A 16,611-nucleotide genomic window follows, 5' to 3' on the forward strand; every position below is an offset into this window, starting at 1 on the left:
CTTCTTACCCTCTTCTTCTAATGATTTTACATTCAAAAGGGAATGCAGCGTTGATTTTGTTTTTAATTTTCTCCCAGAGACCTAAGAACAAGCATGCTATGATGTCTATTCGAGTCTCACTTTTCAGATTTTACATTTATAATGTAAAAGTTTATGTGCATTACATGTTGTTGTTCTACAGTTGGCCATTTCCCAGACACCTCCCTTTAGAAGTAAATATCAAAGGAAAATGGTCTCATATTTCTGTAAGATCTGAAAATTATATATATAATTGAAATATATGTGTAATTAATATACATATATATATTTGGATTTGGATAATGTTCAGTGAAGTCTACTGCTGTGAACAGATCTAAAGCTGACATATAATTCCAAGAACTCAAATGAAATTTGTCCTTAATGCCAAGATTTCTGGGATGCTTTTACAGAATTATATCTTATTTAGAGCTTCTGCCCTAGACAAAGACTCACATTTCTCTTAATGTCAAGGTCATCAGTAAAGGTTTGTGCTATCTAATATAGCAGCTACTAACCCACACATAGTTATTATTATCATTGCTATTATTGATGATGATATTGCTGTTATTTACTACTAATACTCATTTTAAAAGTAAGACAAATGAAACAAGATTAAATATTTAATATGCAAGTTAAAAGGATTCTAAAATTGACATCAGGCTTGGCAATTTTGTCACATACCAATTGTTTTTCATTGTCTAAAGCCTAGGATGGTAGAATTATTACCAAATATTGTGAAAATATTTATATAACCCCACTGGCTTGTAAATAAAAATAGTAATAGTGCCTTCAAACCACTACAGTATTGTAACCATTTGAATTGTCAGTGATGGAATTAATGATTAGGAGTTCAGTTCACTTCCAAAGATCACTTTCAACTAAATTTGAATTCTGAGAAGAGAAAGAAAATTGTTTTTCTAAAAGCATATGGGATAGTATTAAAGTCAATTTAAGGTTTGGGGGAACATACATTAATAGTATGTATAACATTTTTCATTTTTTTAGAAGTACCTAGCAAAATCTAATTGTTATTTAAAGTAGATGTTCTGTGATCTGATACTTACATTTATCTTTTATTATTTTAATTGTAGGACTAAAGTGAGATATTGGAAGAGGAATTTTGCCCTTTGGGGATTTCTCCTTTAGGGTGATAGGTTAATAACTTAAATAGTTGTGTTTGAAACTTTGAAAGAAGAGTTAAACCAAGGATTCACATCTTTACTTATCAGATCAAAAGACTTCTATAATATCATTATATTCTCACCTTGTAATAAAACATAAAATCAGTATCCCTGACATCTATCTCTAGAAGCTTCAAGAACATACACTTTGTTGGATTCTTTCTCTCAAAAACGGTATAAGCATTTCAGCTTGGGGTTGAAAGAAACCTGAAATGTCATCCCTAGCACATATTTCTGTCATCATTTGTAAGTAATAATAAAACCTTAAGAAATTGGTTAAGAAACATATAAGATTCTCTCAGGAACAATTCCTCCACATAGAAGTATATAGTAACTTCAAATAAAATGTGCTGCTTTTGACTTATGGGTTCTATTTCTAAGTGGAATAAGCAGAATGATGGCACAATTATTTTCTTAGGTACAGAAACTTCAGTAACCATTGGCATCCTAGGCATGTGTTCCAGGAGAAAGTTATGAGAATCAATTGTTCCAAACCATTTTAGAATGATGGCTTATACTCTCCTTCCTATCCCCACTCCATCAGATTTTGTGCAGTCTGACCAATATTTCTTGTCTTTTTTGCTTGGAAATGTGTGTTAATATCTAAGATACTTTGTTATCTGTTTAGTGTTGAATCCCTCAGTATGATTTCATTTCATGTTTCTAAGACCCTCCATCCTCATAAAAACTGCTTCTTATAGATGACTGTCTATCACTACTAAGTTAAATTATATTCATCAGAATATTTTTTAGGTTTAAAATAGCAAGGGAGATATCTGTCTTTTCTACTTCTGACTCACCATTTAACAGTGGTACTTAGTAATTAAAATTTATAATCAATGTGTAAAATAAAACTACTAGTAATAATAAGGGTAGAAGAAAACAACTGTATATGAAAAGGAAGTAAAGAAGATAGAATGTGTTTTTTGGATAAGGAAAGATATGAAGGACAATTTTGGTTGGTTGGTTTTGGGTTTTGGTGGGGTTTCAGGGGTTTTGTTTGTTTGTTTTTTGGTAAGGGAGAAAAAGTAACTTTTTCCTAAATAAAATGATTGTCTCAGCATAAGAAAGAAGGAAGGAAGGGAGGGAGGAAGGAAGGAAGGGAGGTAGGAAGGAAGGAAGGAAGGAAACCCAGTGGAAACCAACCTTGAAAATTTCCTGAGCAGATAAAACCAGTTTACTCATATAAGCAAAGCTTTAATTTAGCTTATTTTGTGAGACTAACTTGACCTGGGTCATTTCTTGCTTATGTCTCTGAAAAATCATAAGCAAAATTTAAACTGTTCCCCCAAATTGAAATGAGGTAACAATTTACAGGTTCCCTATCATTATCATTTAAGAAAATTCTAGGGACTTCCTTGGTGATCCAGTGGTTAGGACTCTGCACTTCCACTGCAGGGGGCATGGGTTCAATCCCTGGTTGGGGAACTAAGATCCCACATGGCATGTGGCACAGCCCAAAAAAAAATTAAAAAAAAAGAAAATTCTAATATTATAACCAAATACCGTGAAGAATAAACTATCACCGCCTCCTCTCCTTGTAAGTTGCTTTATAACAATATATCCCTTATCCTCATTCCATGTTTTGGTTTGAGTGTTCCCAGTTCAGGAACTGTCTTTTTGGTGTGTGTACTATAAGCTTTTTACTGTTGGTAATCTTTACTTTCCAGTGAAAACTAGGTAGTAGCAATTGTGAACTATCATATATTAGCATTGCATTTTAGGTTAAAAATTTTATTAGTACATAATTATAAAAACTTACAGTTTTTATTTATTTTTTAAATTTTTTAAGCTCTTTATTGGAATATAATTGCTTTACAATCTTGTACCAGTTTTTGAGGTACACCTAAGTGACTCAGCTGTATTTATACATATATCCCCATATCCTCTCCCTCCCACGACTCCCTCCCACCCTCCCTGTCCTGGCCCTCTAAAGCATCACCCATCATTGAGTTGATCTCCCTTTGTTATACAGCAACTTCCCACTAGCTATCTATTTTACAGTTAGTAGTGTATCTATGTCAATGCTACTGTCTCACTTCATCCCAGCTTCCCTTTCGCCCCCCCACCCCAGCCCTGTGTCCTCAAGTCCATTCTCTACATCTGCATCTCCACTCTTGCCCTGTCACTGGGTTCATCAGTACCATTTCTTCAGATTCCATATATATGAGTTAGCATACAGTATTTGTTTTTCTCTTTCTGGTTTACTTCACTCTGTATGACAGACTCTAGGTCTATCCGCCTCAGTACATATAGCTCCATCTCATTCCTTTTTATGGCTGAGTAATATTCCATTGTATATATGTGCCACATCTTCTTTATCCATTCATCTGTTGATGGGCATTTAGGTTGCTTCCATGTCCTGGCTATTGTAAATAGTGCTGCAGTGAACATTATGGTACATGTTTCTTTTTGGATTATGGTTTTCTCTGGGTATATGCCCAGTAGTGGGATTACTGGATCATATGGTAGTTCTATTTTTAGTTTTTTAAGGAACCTCCAAACTGTTTTCCATAGTGGCTGTACCAGCTTACATTCCCACCAACAGTGCAGGAAAGCTCCCTTTTCTCCATACCTTCTCCAACATTTATTGTTTCTAGATGTTTTGATGATGGTCATTCTGACCAGTGTCAGGTGATACCTCACTGTGGCTTTGACTTGCATTTCTCTAATGATCGGTGATGTTGAGCATCTTTTCATGTGTTTGTTGGTCATTTGTATATCTTCTTTGGAGAAATGTCTATTTGGGTCTTCCACCCATTTGTGGATTGGGTTATTTGCTCTTTTGGTATTAAGCTGCATGAGCTGCTTATATATTTTGGAGAGTAATCCTTTGTCAGTTGCTTCATTGGCAAGTATTTTCTCCCATTCTGAGGGTTGTCTTCTTGTCTTGTTTATGGTTTCTTTCGCTGTGCAAAAGCTTTTAAGTTTCATGAGGTCCCATTTGTTCATTCTTGATTTTATTTCCGTGATTCTAGGAGGTGGGTCAGAAAGGATCTTGCTTTGATGTATGTCATAGTGTTCTGCCTATGTTTTCCTCTAGGAGTTTTATAGTGTCTGGCCTTACATTTAGGTCTTTAATCCATTTGGAGTTTATTTTTGTGTATGGTGTTAGGAAGTGTTCTCATTTCATTCTTTTACATGTTGCTGTCCAATTTTCCCAGCACCACTTATTGAAGAGGCTATCTTTTTTCCATTGTATATCCTTGCTGCCTTTGTCAAAGATAAGGTGCCCATATGTGTTTGGGTTTATCTCTGGGTTCTCTATTCTGTTTCATTGATCTTCCTTTCTATTTTTGTGTCAGTACCATACTGTCTTGATCACTGTGGCCTTGTAATATAGTTTGAAGTCAGGAAGCCTAATTCCACCAACTCTGTCTTTCTGTCTCAAGATTGCTTTGGCTATTTGGGGTCTTTTGCGGAAAAACTTATATTTTTTAGAAATATGTATTTGTAGTATAATTTTTAATGTGACAAAGCCATTTTGTTAATAAACCCAAGCATTTTTTGTCTCTCTGTAAAAATTTAAAAACCAAATGTAGGTAAACTTATTTTAAGCAGTTCATGTTTCAGTACGTTATCTTAATTGGAAACGATATAATGCATATCCATTATTTAGTTTAATAGTATAATCTTTGATCTTATTTACATTTATTTAAAAATTTTTAGCAGTTATGCTTGGATTAGACATTAAACAGTTAACCATCATCTTAAGTTATTTTTCTTGTTGACAAATTTTATAACCTTTGAACCAAGAAGCAGGTTCTCATCAGACATCATATCTGATGGCTGCTTGATCTTGGACTTCCCAGCCTCTGGAACTGTGAGAAATAAATGTTTTTGTATAAGCCATGCAATCTATAGTATTTTTGTTACAGCAGCTCAAATGGATGAAGACGAGCAGCATTTGCATCATCTGGCACTTGTTAGAAATCAAAATTCTTGGTCCCCACTCCAGACCTACTGAATGGGGTCCAGTGCTCTCTGTTTTAACAGATCCTTTCGGTGATTCTGATGCATGCCAAAATGAAAGCACCGCCATGCTAGCCAACTAATACCTTAAAGAACAAGCTTGAAAAAAACATTTAATATCATTTTGAAGTGCCAAAAAAGTAGCTCTGGTTTTTAAAATGAAGTGAGAGTGATTTCCTTTCAGTGGTTATGAAATGGAGTGATTTTCACATAACTAAAATTTCATGGGAATCTTCAAAGTAATTATTAATTTTTGCACAAACACTTGGCAAATGTCAAAATGAAGTGTCAAATGTGACATCATCCAAAACTGCTTATTAGAATTAATCTCAACCTTAGGACAGCATATACGCAATGGTAAATCAGTAAACAAAATAACAAATACCAATTCCTGGTTATTCAAATGTGTAATTGCAAATTCACATGCAATCGTAAGTAATAATACAGAGGTATCTTATGTACCCTTCATGCAGTTGAATATGACATTTCAGTTGCCGTTTGGAAAGATGTTTTAGACATTTTGAATAAAATAAGTGAGAGATTACAGACTCTTAATTTGAAATATAAAGGCTTTGTTTTTATATTTAGTTGGTAAATAATTGAGAGAAAACAGAGAAAATATTAATGGAATATAAAAAAATCGACAAAAATGAGAAGTGAAATTGATAGACATTTTGACACTGAGAAGTAAGTGACTTGTAATAAAAGCATTCAGGCCTTACTAAAGACAGCAGTTCCTTGGGAATAAGAAAAATAGTTAATGAAGAGAAATGAATTATATTAACACATTGGAAGAAGACTAATTTCACAATGGATTTGAAGAAAACATAAAACTCATAAATGTCACTTTAATGAAGACACCAGTCACTTATCAAGAAAACTTAAGATGCCCTAAATATGAAAGGAACTAGATTAAGGATTTCCTCACCTGAAAGCAGTGTAACAATTTGCATGATATTAGCGACATTTAATTTGAAGAGCAAAGGAAAGTTTCTAAACTATCAACAATAGAAGACACATTTACATCAGATATGCTAAAGTAAAGACTGAAATATTTTTCTCTTCTCGGTATTGAATATGATAGTACAAAATCACTGTCATGTGAAGAAGCAATCAAAGAGCATGCAGCCAAGAAATGTGGAAAGGAAACAGTAGCATAGAGATGGGCTTATTTAATTTTTAAAATATTATTTTTCTACATTTTGTGATGGTTGTAGCATTTATAAGCTATTTAGTATGTTGTAATTTATTGTGGTTTTTCTCATTTTAATTAAATACTTTTATATCTTTGTTTTCAAATGCACCCCCTCTCCAAACTTCATAACGTTCAGACCTCAAAAAATTTGGATCCATTCAATCCTATGAGCCTAGAACAGTGCTCTAGGTATTAAGTAATGCTTCTTTAAATTTTTTTGAATAAATGACTGTCATGTAAAAATATTCAGAATGGAGGAGATATAAAACTAATTACAAAATTTATACATTTAAAAATTCATTTTGAAAGTTTAAAATCATTTAAAAATAGAGAATATAATACATAGAACTACTGATACCCATCACCCAAATTCAACAGTGATTGACTTTCCACGTTTTCCTTTTTCACTTTTTTCCTTTTTTTTCTGCAGTATTTAAAAGCAAATCCCAGATATCCACATCATTTCATCCCTTCATTCCTCAATTTCTGCCTCAAATAAATGTGGACATTTTCGTATATAAATATTTACTTAACCAATTGTTAGGTCATTACATCTAATCTAATACATTAAAAAGTATTCAGTGTTATCATCTAATAACCTCTTCATAGTCAAATATTCCCAACTTTCTCAAAATTGCCTTTTGGCATTGAGTTTATTTGAATCATGATACAAAAAATTCAACACATTTCCTTTTATTAAACTTTTTAAATCTCTTTTCTTTTATTAATTAATTTATTTATTGGCTGCGTTGGGTCTTCATTGCTGCTCATGGCCGTTCTCTAGTTGCTGTGAGTGGGAACTGCTCTTCATTGTGATGCGAGGGCTTCTCAATGCGGTGGCTACTCTTGTTGCAGAGCACGGGCTCTAGGCATGCGGGCTTCAGTAGTTGTGGCACGTGGGCTCAATAGTTGTGGCTTGCGGGCTCTAGAGCACAGGCTCAATAGTTGTGGCACACGGGCTCAGTTGCTCCTCGGCATGTGGGATCTTCCCGGCCCAGGGCTTGAACCTGTGTCCCCTGCATTGGCAGGTGGATTCTTAACAACTGCACCACCAAGGAAGTCCCCAAATCTCTTCTAATATGTCACTTTTTTTCCTGTGTCACTTACATATTGCTGAACCAAAGTCAATTGTCCTGCACAATGTCTCATATTTTGGATTTGTCTGTCTACTTTCTCTTGTGTCTTTTACATATTATTTTATCTGCCTCATTTCCTATAAATGGAAGTTAGCTTCAGACTAGTGATTCTCAAACTTGAGCTGCATCAGAATCCCACTGGAAGGTATGTTAAAACACAGATTATGGGTCTGGCCCCAAAATGTCTGATTCGGGTGATCTGGGGTGGAGGTCAATAATTTCCACTTCTAATAAGTTCCCAGAGATGCAGTTACTGCTGATCTAACAGGGACACGTTGAGAACCACTATTTCTAGACTGAGGTTTGATTTGATTCAAATTCTTTTTTTTTTCATAAGCTTGCTTCCTAAGTTGTGCTGTATGCTTCATTTTGTATCACATTAGAAGGCACGCAGTGTCTGGTAATCACACTTTTAATGATGCCAAGAGTGCCCAGTAGATTCAGTAATGAATAACTGATATTTTAAAAATAACTTGCTGAATTCAGTGAAGTTTCAGGATACAAAATCATCATACAGACATCTCTTGCATTTCTGTGCATGAATAATGAACTATCAGAAAGAGAAATTAAGAAAACAATCCCATTTACAATTGCATCAAAAAGAATAAAATAATTATGAATAAATTTAACCAAAGAGGTGAAATTCTCTGACCACAGAGTAAGCAGACTTTCTTTAAATGTAAAGTTAAGCTTCCTCTCTGTGGGAATTTTTCTAGGTCCAGAGTTGACAGTTCTATTTGGGTGGGAAATGTGAAAAAAGAAAAGTGCAAATGTATTTTCTTTGCTGAGAATGGTCACATGTTATCTCAAGAGGAATGAATGGAATATATAACTAAGCAGAAATCTAATCTTGTCCCCATATACCAGCACCTGTGTTTTGAGGATAAGCAGGTATATATCTTCCACAGGGCATAAGTTATAATTCTTTATATCTTTGTGTTTTTTAAGGTCTAATTTGGATTTTTTGGATTTACACATGGAATATGAAAATAACTGTTCTTGAAATGCAGGCTTGTTGAGGGTATGATCATCCAAAGTTTTATTGACGTGACATAGGTTTATGAGGCAGTGACTGCCATATGTGGGTTACTAGGAGGCCACTAGTAACTTTTATTGCTTGATTATATATTATCACCCCAATACCCATAATTCCCCATTTGTTAAAGAGGACTATATTTAGAGCAGTTTTAGATTCACAGCAAAATTGAGAGAAAAGTACAGAGATTTCCCATATGCCCACCTCCCTCTACACATGCATAGTTTCTCTGTTATCAGCATTACTTACCAGAGTGGTACATGTGTTACAATTGATGAACCTACACTGATGAATTATAATTACCAAAAGTCCATAGTTTATATTAAGGTTCACTCCTGGTATTATACATTTATGGATTTGTACAAATGTATAATGACATATATCCACCACTGTAGTATCATACAGAGTAATTTCATCACCCTAAAAATCTTCTGTGCTCTATCTCTTCATCGCTCGCCACCCCCTAAACCCTGGCAACCACTGATCTTTTTACTGTTCCTAGTTTTGCCTTTTCTAGAATGTCATATAGTTGAAAATATGCAATATGGTCTTTTCCATTGGCTTCTTTCACTTAATAACGTGTATTTAAGGTTCTTCTATGTCTTTTCATGGCTTGATACCTCATTTCTTTTACTATTAAATATTATTCCATTAACTGGATCAACCACCGTTTATTTATCCATTACCTACTGAAGCATATCTTGGTTGTTTCCAGGTTTGGGCAATTATGAATAAAGCTGCTGGAAACATTAATGTGCTGGTTTTGTGTAGACATGATTTTTAACTCATTGTGTAAATACCAAGGAGCACAATTGCTGGATCATATGATAAATATGTTTAGTTTTGGAAGACAAGCAAAACTGTCTTCCAAAGTGGCAGTACCATTTTGCGTCCTACTAGCAATACGTGCATTTCTGTTGCTCCACATCCTCTCCAGCATTTAGTGTTGTCTGTGTTGTTCCAGATTTTGACCATTTTCATAGGCGTGTAGTGATATCTCATTGTTGCTTTAATTTGCATTTCCCCAATGACATATGATGTGGAGCAGCTTTTTCATATGCCTATTTGCCGTCTGTATATCTCCTTAGGTGAGGTGTCTCTTAAGGTCGCTGGCCACGTTTTAATCGGTTTGTTTGTTTTCTTACTGCGTTTCTAGTTTCTTTGCATATTTTTGGATAACTGTCCTTTTACAGATGTGTCTTTTGCAAATATTTTCTTTCAGTCTGTGGCTTAGCTTCACTCCCCCGTATTTAAAGACCAAAGACTTTTGTAGTAAAAGGAAAACTACAGTCTAAAGTGCCAGCTCTGTAGAGAGCCTTTCTTAGATGCTGTGAAGGAAAAGGTGGAAGGCTATATTTTGACTCCTATCTCAGTCTAACTTGCATATTAACAGTGAAAAGTATAGAGCAATGGTGGTGTTTAATTCTGTGTCAAATGCCATTGGATATTAATAGTTCACAGTGGAGGGAAAGATCGAAGTTGACTCAGGTAGAAGTGGGAATCTTTGTGGAAATTGAGCTTAATCTGATTGGCCTTGAAAGCTAGTTATTTCTTCAACAGTGAGACAGGTGAGAAATGACACTCCATCTGAGAAACAGAATTCATAGTTACAATAATTTCAGTTTATATCGTAGAAGAAAAAAACATTGATTTTGCTCTAAATTTAGATTCTGAAAATTCTCAGATCTATGATAGGTTTTCTTTACCCTGAGTGACTAGGGCTATAAATCCTTCATGGTTCCAAGTGGTGCTGTTAGTAGCAGACGGTTGGCTTCTATGTCTCACATTGTATCTAAAAAGAATAGATTAGCCCAGCATATTTCCCAAGGAAGGGAGGGAATACGGGGATATGTGTATAAAAACAGTTGACTGAACTTGGTGTACCCCTAAAAAAATAATAAATAAATAAATAAAATTTAAAAAAAAAAGAATAGATTAGCCCAGCATATTTGCGTTCAGATAAGTATATCACAATACTTTTTAAATATTGCACATTGTCATTTAAAAAGCATATATACTATATTTTTCAAACCCACAGAATATCTGCCTTATATTTGATTAGGTAATTCCATCTTGTTAATGATCTGAACTATAAAAATATGCTGGTTTTTCACTTTTAATGTCAGTGACCTATTCTAGTTTTGTTATTCCTCATCTGATTATGCAGTAATAATATGTTAGTGCAATCCTCAAAGCATCCAACACATATGTTATCATTGCACAGAGGCATTTTTGAATGCTGATGATTTAAAATTTCCCATTGTAAAGGTCTTTCAAAAGCAGTTGACTATGTTGATAGATTTGAGAATAGCTGCTATTGTTTACAGAAATGTTATTATCTATTTAGCTGGGGCCACCTAGGTATCTAAGTCATCATATGTGAAATCTGGGTCAGCAATTTGACCTTGTAATGATTGATTTCTGTACTAGTCCAAGCTCCATTGCAAATGGTCGAAACACAAAGATTTAAGCAAAAAATATAAAGGAGGGCGGGGACGAAGAGGATATAGTATCACACAGCTGAAAGGTCCATGGGTTAATTTAATTTCAGACAGTTGAATCTAGATACTCAAATGACGTGATCAGGACTGTTTCTATTCTGCTTAGCTCTGCTGGATTCAACTTGATTGTAGTTACAGGCACACTTTCTTCACTTAGAGGTGAAGTTGAAGCGCTCCTGCCTAGGGAGGGTGGTACCCATAGGATTGGCACTTTGACCTGGCAAAGCAGGGGCTGATTCTGAAAGGAACAGGTGCTGGGCTAACAAAGAAGTAAAAGATACCACAGCAGGACCCATGGTTGGTCTTGGACACCATTACCAACATTTGTGAAAATTGTCTTGGTTGGCATTTGGCTTTTGTACATTTAGCATTGGCTTTTGTACATTATGAAGCACTAAGCTTAAATGGTTAGGAGGAAACCTAGTTCTTTTTTTCTAAACCAAAATTAGATGCCATCTCTAGACTCACAGACAAATTATAAACTGATTTTCAAGCATCTTGTCCTAGCAATCCTAGTATCAATATTTTGTATAGTTCTTGCTGGGCAAATCAATTAAATATACCTACCCCTCAATTTTCCTTATCTGTTTCAAGAATACTAATGCAATTAGACTGACTAAGCTCTGAGGTCATTTCTATATCCAAGAATATGTGATTCAGTGATTCTTTTACAAAACTGATTACAGATTTGATTTTTTGGTTGTTTATTTTGTTTGGTTTGGTTTGGAATACGTATATTGAATGAAAACAGTAATTGCTCTCGAAAAGCTAAATTCAGTAAATCTTTCTGCAGTTATGAAAATGTTCTATATGGCTATTGAGCACTTGAAATGTGACTGGTGTGACTGAGGAAATGAATTTTTAATTTGATTTCATTTAACTTAATTTTGATTTAAATTAAAATAGCCATAGCTCTGGAATCATCAACTTATTTAAACTGGATTTTTGAGAAACGGTTGACATTAAAAGTAAAACAAAATTTATAAGTGTGTGCAAGGAATTTCAAAGCAGTAATTTCCCTTTTTCTTTTCAGTCCCCCGCACATAGCTATTCAAGCTATGACTCGGGCAAAAATGAGAGTGTAGACCGAGGTGCTGAGGACCTGTCCCTAAACAGGGGAGATGAGGATGAAGATGACCACGATGACCACGAAGATGCTGAGAAAGTTAACGAGACAGATGGTGTGGAGGCTGAGCGGCTGAAAGCTTTTAATGTGAGTCCTGCCACCCTCCCAGTGTGGCTGAATTTTTACCACTTCACTTTCATGTTGTTGCTTGTTGGTAAATGTGGATATTTTAGAGACATGTTTGTTTAATTTACAGAAGGATTTAAAAAGTACATGAAACACTCTTTGCCAACCAGACACCAGAATTGCTGTGTTTTGTTTAGAATTTTAAAGCCAAATGTGAGCTGAAAACTGCAGTTGTGTTGTGTGAGTATGCATGTTTACCTAGCGGATGAAGGGGGCCTCAGCTTATCCCTCGGAAGAGTCTGCCCATCATCCGTTATTTTTTTTGCTTTCCCAGCTTATCTAATTATGCATGACAAAAGAGTCAATTGTTTGTTTTCTGAGATTAGTATACTGTGCAGTGTAGCAATGTAACAGTCCTATTTATTATTGATAGAGAATTTTATGGGGTGCTTAATCGTCACAGTCTACTGTTATTTCTTGATTTTTTTCTACGCAATAGTCTATACTTTTCTGTCTGTCTGTCTGTCTGTCTGCCTTACTCTCTCTCTTTCTCTCTATATATTTTAATCCAACCATTTAGAAAGTCTTTAAAAGGTGTTTGCTTAAGATTTCTGGCTTTCCATTGCAAAGTTCTCCAGTGCATAAACCAGAAAAGAGTATTTTCCTATCAGTAATCAAGACAGGAAGCTAGGAACAGCAGAGAGCAGCCCTCCAAACCCTTCTCCTCTGTCTCCCTCTTGCCAACAGATGTTTGTCAGGCTGTTTGTAGATGAAAACTTGGACCGAATGGTCCCAATCTCTAAGCAGCCCAAAGAAAAGATCCAGGCTATCATTGACTCATGCAGGCGACAATTCCCTGAGTATCAAGAGCGTGCCCGAAAACGCATACGTACTTACCTCAAGTCCTGCAGGCGGATGAAAAGAAGTGGTTTTGAGATGGTGAGTTTTGAATTAAAACACAGCCCTAGATTCCATCCAAATCCCACATGTAAACCATGACACGATTTTTTTTTTCATCTTAGTGTCTTTTTAATTTTTTCCATAACGTCAGGTCCAAGGGGTTTTTGTTTGCTTGTTTGTTTTTTCTCCTTTCCATCTTCCTGAAGTATTTCTCCCCTTTGTTGATTCGATAAGGAATACCTTGTAAGACCAGTGCTCACAGGCCCACATGGTACCATGTCCTAGGAAATGAGGGTCATCTGAGTGAACACCAGTGAGAACCAGCATCTCATTCTTGTGTTTCTTTCTGTTACTGCGAAAGCAGATCTAAGCTTAATCAAGTCTTGAACGGAAGCACCAGCGGGTGCTTTAGGTGGCATGTGAGCACGGCTTTCTCTGGAACAAAAGGAAATGGATGGCTCCATCTAAGTAAAACCGTTTTCACAGCAACATTTAACAAATAGCAGGCCTTGAAAGCAAAGGTCAGGGAATGAAAATCCTTATGTGAAAAATACGGCTTTTGTGTACTCTGTATATTTGTGTGCTTGTCTTGTGGATGGTGAACGTGAGCTTTGCGATTCAGCTGGCTTTATAGATGGATGATATGATGCCAGTGTTAGATATTATGGGTGGAAATTCAATATCAGTGTTCTTTTGAACTTTATTCTGTCTCACCTTGATTGAGTTGTTATACCTCGAAGTAGTTTTTACAATGTAGTTTTCAAATTTCTTTGTATTTTTTGTGTGTTTGTATGGTCATGTATTAGAAATTTTCTGAAACTCTTTTGTTTGTACTTTTGAGAAGGCTCTGTACAGCCAAGACTTTTCGTGTTTGTGATCAGTGCCCCAGCGTACTAGGTGTGACGGAGCAGGAGCTGGTATAGTTGATATAGATATAGGAGAGGTTTCAGAGTATTTTGTATATGAGAAATCATTTTTCAGATATAAATGAAATGAATGACAAGTCATAAATCCCATATTATCTATTTTTATACAATGGCTTATAAAAATATCTTTGATTTTTTAAAAGAAAAACAGCTGTTTCTAATAGAGAGGCAGTCAGCCGAGATGGTCACTAACACAAGCCTCGGTCCCCAGAGAGCTGGTCTGGAGTTCTGGAACCATCACTTTGTAGCTGTGTGACCCAGGCAAGTTACTTCAGCTTCCTGAGCTCCGGTCCCTTCTCTGGAACTGAGAATAATCCCTAATTTATAGTGCAGACAGGATTATATAAATTGTCATGTAAAGCTCAACAAGTCATTTTTGGCACATAGTAGCCACTATGTATTGCGTAACCACTCAATAAATCTGAACTCGGAAAGTATAATCAACCAAATATTATTTAATCCATCATCTGATAAAAGCTGTCCAAAATATTTGTATTATAAAGTCACAGAACACTGCATTTAAGAATTTACTTCCCAGAATAATCATATTGAAGTTAGAGTTTGTTGTGCCTAAATTATTTTAACACAAAATAGCATAGCTGTGCCTGATCTAATTAAATTATGAGAGTCGAGGTGGTATGGTGTAAGAGAGGAGAAATTGCTTGAAGAAAATACAGCTATTTCCCCCATTATTGAATTATTTGAAAATTATTATCACCCAATAGGAGAAAGATGACAGATGAAAAGGATATCTAACCGGGTATAAAAGCCCAGAATCCTGGCTTTGACACCTGGTTCATCATCACATTGGCAATTGATATAAAATTCCAGTAGAAACCAAATATGTCTCATTCAGTGCACAAATGCACAATATATACTTTCCTCTTTCAGTAACAGTGAAGGTAATAATGTCACATGTCAAGATTTTATTTACCAGCATCTGGCACTACTATTTCTTCTTAATCTTTTAATGTTATTTAGAGATTTCTTTCTTTGGTAAAATTTATCTTATTTTCCATTTATTAATCATTCTTTAAGAGAAAAAAATAATTGTCATGTAGAACTAAGTTTCTCAGAGGTGTATTTGAGATAATCACAGGTTTTCTGTTAGTTGTATTTATTTGCCAAATATGAAAATCTGTTTGTTGTAAGCTTTGTGCTATGCATAGAGAAAGACAAAAAGTTCATATGAAATCAAGTAGGTTTACAAACTAACCTTGAAGGCAATAATGCTGTAAAGAAATGCTGTTGATAATAATTTTCACTTGTTCATTTTTTGTTCACTTATTCAACACATGTATAATGTGTATAACATCATACAAAATAATGAGAAATGCCAGAGATGCCCAACTTGTTAGTTAAAATTTAACATATTCCCTGATCATCATGATTCTTTGAAGTTACAAGTTGTGGGAAGTGAAATGCATAAGTGATAATATAAGGCCTAATATAAATAAATGTTAAGTGACAAACACAGATGAAAATTGGTATTGCAGTTTAGCTCACTTTTAAAAAATCCATTACTCAGTGAGGTACTACTGGCATAAAAATTAAATTTGGCATCTAGTTAACACTTGGAATTACGGTTTGCTTTGTGTATTGCTTCATTGTCATGGAGCGGGTCACCATTTTGAACACTCATCCTTACCTAGAACAAATATGAAAAGGCATGACTAGGGCAGATAGTAATTACAACTAAATATTGTACCTTAATATTTTTGCCTTCATAATTCTAAAGTTTAATATAAGATAATATCAACGGTTTTTAATAATTGAAAGAACATTAAAAATATGCTTTCTTTTATCGTTTTTGCTGTAGGTAGACATGAGGAAAACGTATCATTTTTAAGATAGGATTATTTCTACAAGCAAACTATTTTGTAGTACTTCAGAAGTCAAAAAAGCAACCTAAAGAAGTTTTTAATATATTTGTAAAATGGAACTCGAAAATGTAAGATTATTTGATAGGGGACTCCGTTATTATAAAATGAAAGTGGTATTCAGCAAGCTTAGCTGATCCAATTACTTAGGGTCTCTAAGCCAAAACTCTTTGAGAGAAGCACAAAATACTGAATTATATCTTTCCTACTGACTTTGATTAAGAAATTCAGAGATATTCCCATAGAAGTGGTTTATCACAATTTATGTTAGTACTATACTTGAGAATCTTGGCGTTCACTCTAATTTTTGCTATCATTAATACAAAATCTATTCATGTTTAATTAGTCTACACTATCCCTTAAGAATTTACAACACAAATACTTTTCATTGACTTCACTGAATGCATACAAATATTAGAGTATATATTCATGCATTCTTATTTCACTGAAATTATTAAGACCCCCAAAGGTCTTAGTCGCTTAAGTAGCCAAAATTTTTATGTCGCTGCTTCAACAGTCTCTATAATGCATGAAGTTAAATCACCATATTATGATGCTTTGCTACACATTTTCACTAATTCACTGTTTCCAATCATCTCAAATTGTAAATTAGTCAGTGTTGAATATAAAAGGATATGTCTTATGAAAAATAAATCCAATGTTTTATACAGAGT

General features: G+C 34.7%; 1 protein-coding gene across 6 annotated transcripts in view; it reads left to right on the forward strand.

Moving 5' to 3' along the window:
* The window catches only part of NOL4 (nucleolar protein 4), a 400,651-nt gene that overhangs the window by 273,049 nt on the left and 110,991 nt on the right, over window positions 1-16,611 (forward strand). For 4 of the 6 annotated variants that reach the window (XM_057699287.1, XM_057699288.1, XM_057699286.1 and 1 more), the window contains one exon: window positions 12,073-12,252. In XM_057699287.1, coding sequence (XP_057555270.1) covers window positions 12,073-12,252 — 180 coding nt within the window. Of the gene's footprint in view, window positions 1-12,072; window positions 12,253-12,978; window positions 13,171-16,611 lie in introns of all 6 variants that reach the window. The other 2 variants (XM_057699284.1, XM_057699285.1) reach the window with 1 other exon arrangement.

This window comes from Hippopotamus amphibius, chromosome 11 (genome assembly GCF_030028045.1).
Source record: "Hippopotamus amphibius kiboko isolate mHipAmp2 chromosome 11, mHipAmp2.hap2, whole genome shotgun sequence".
NCBI classification, from domain to species: Eukaryota; Metazoa; Chordata; class Mammalia; order Artiodactyla; family Hippopotamidae; genus Hippopotamus; species Hippopotamus amphibius.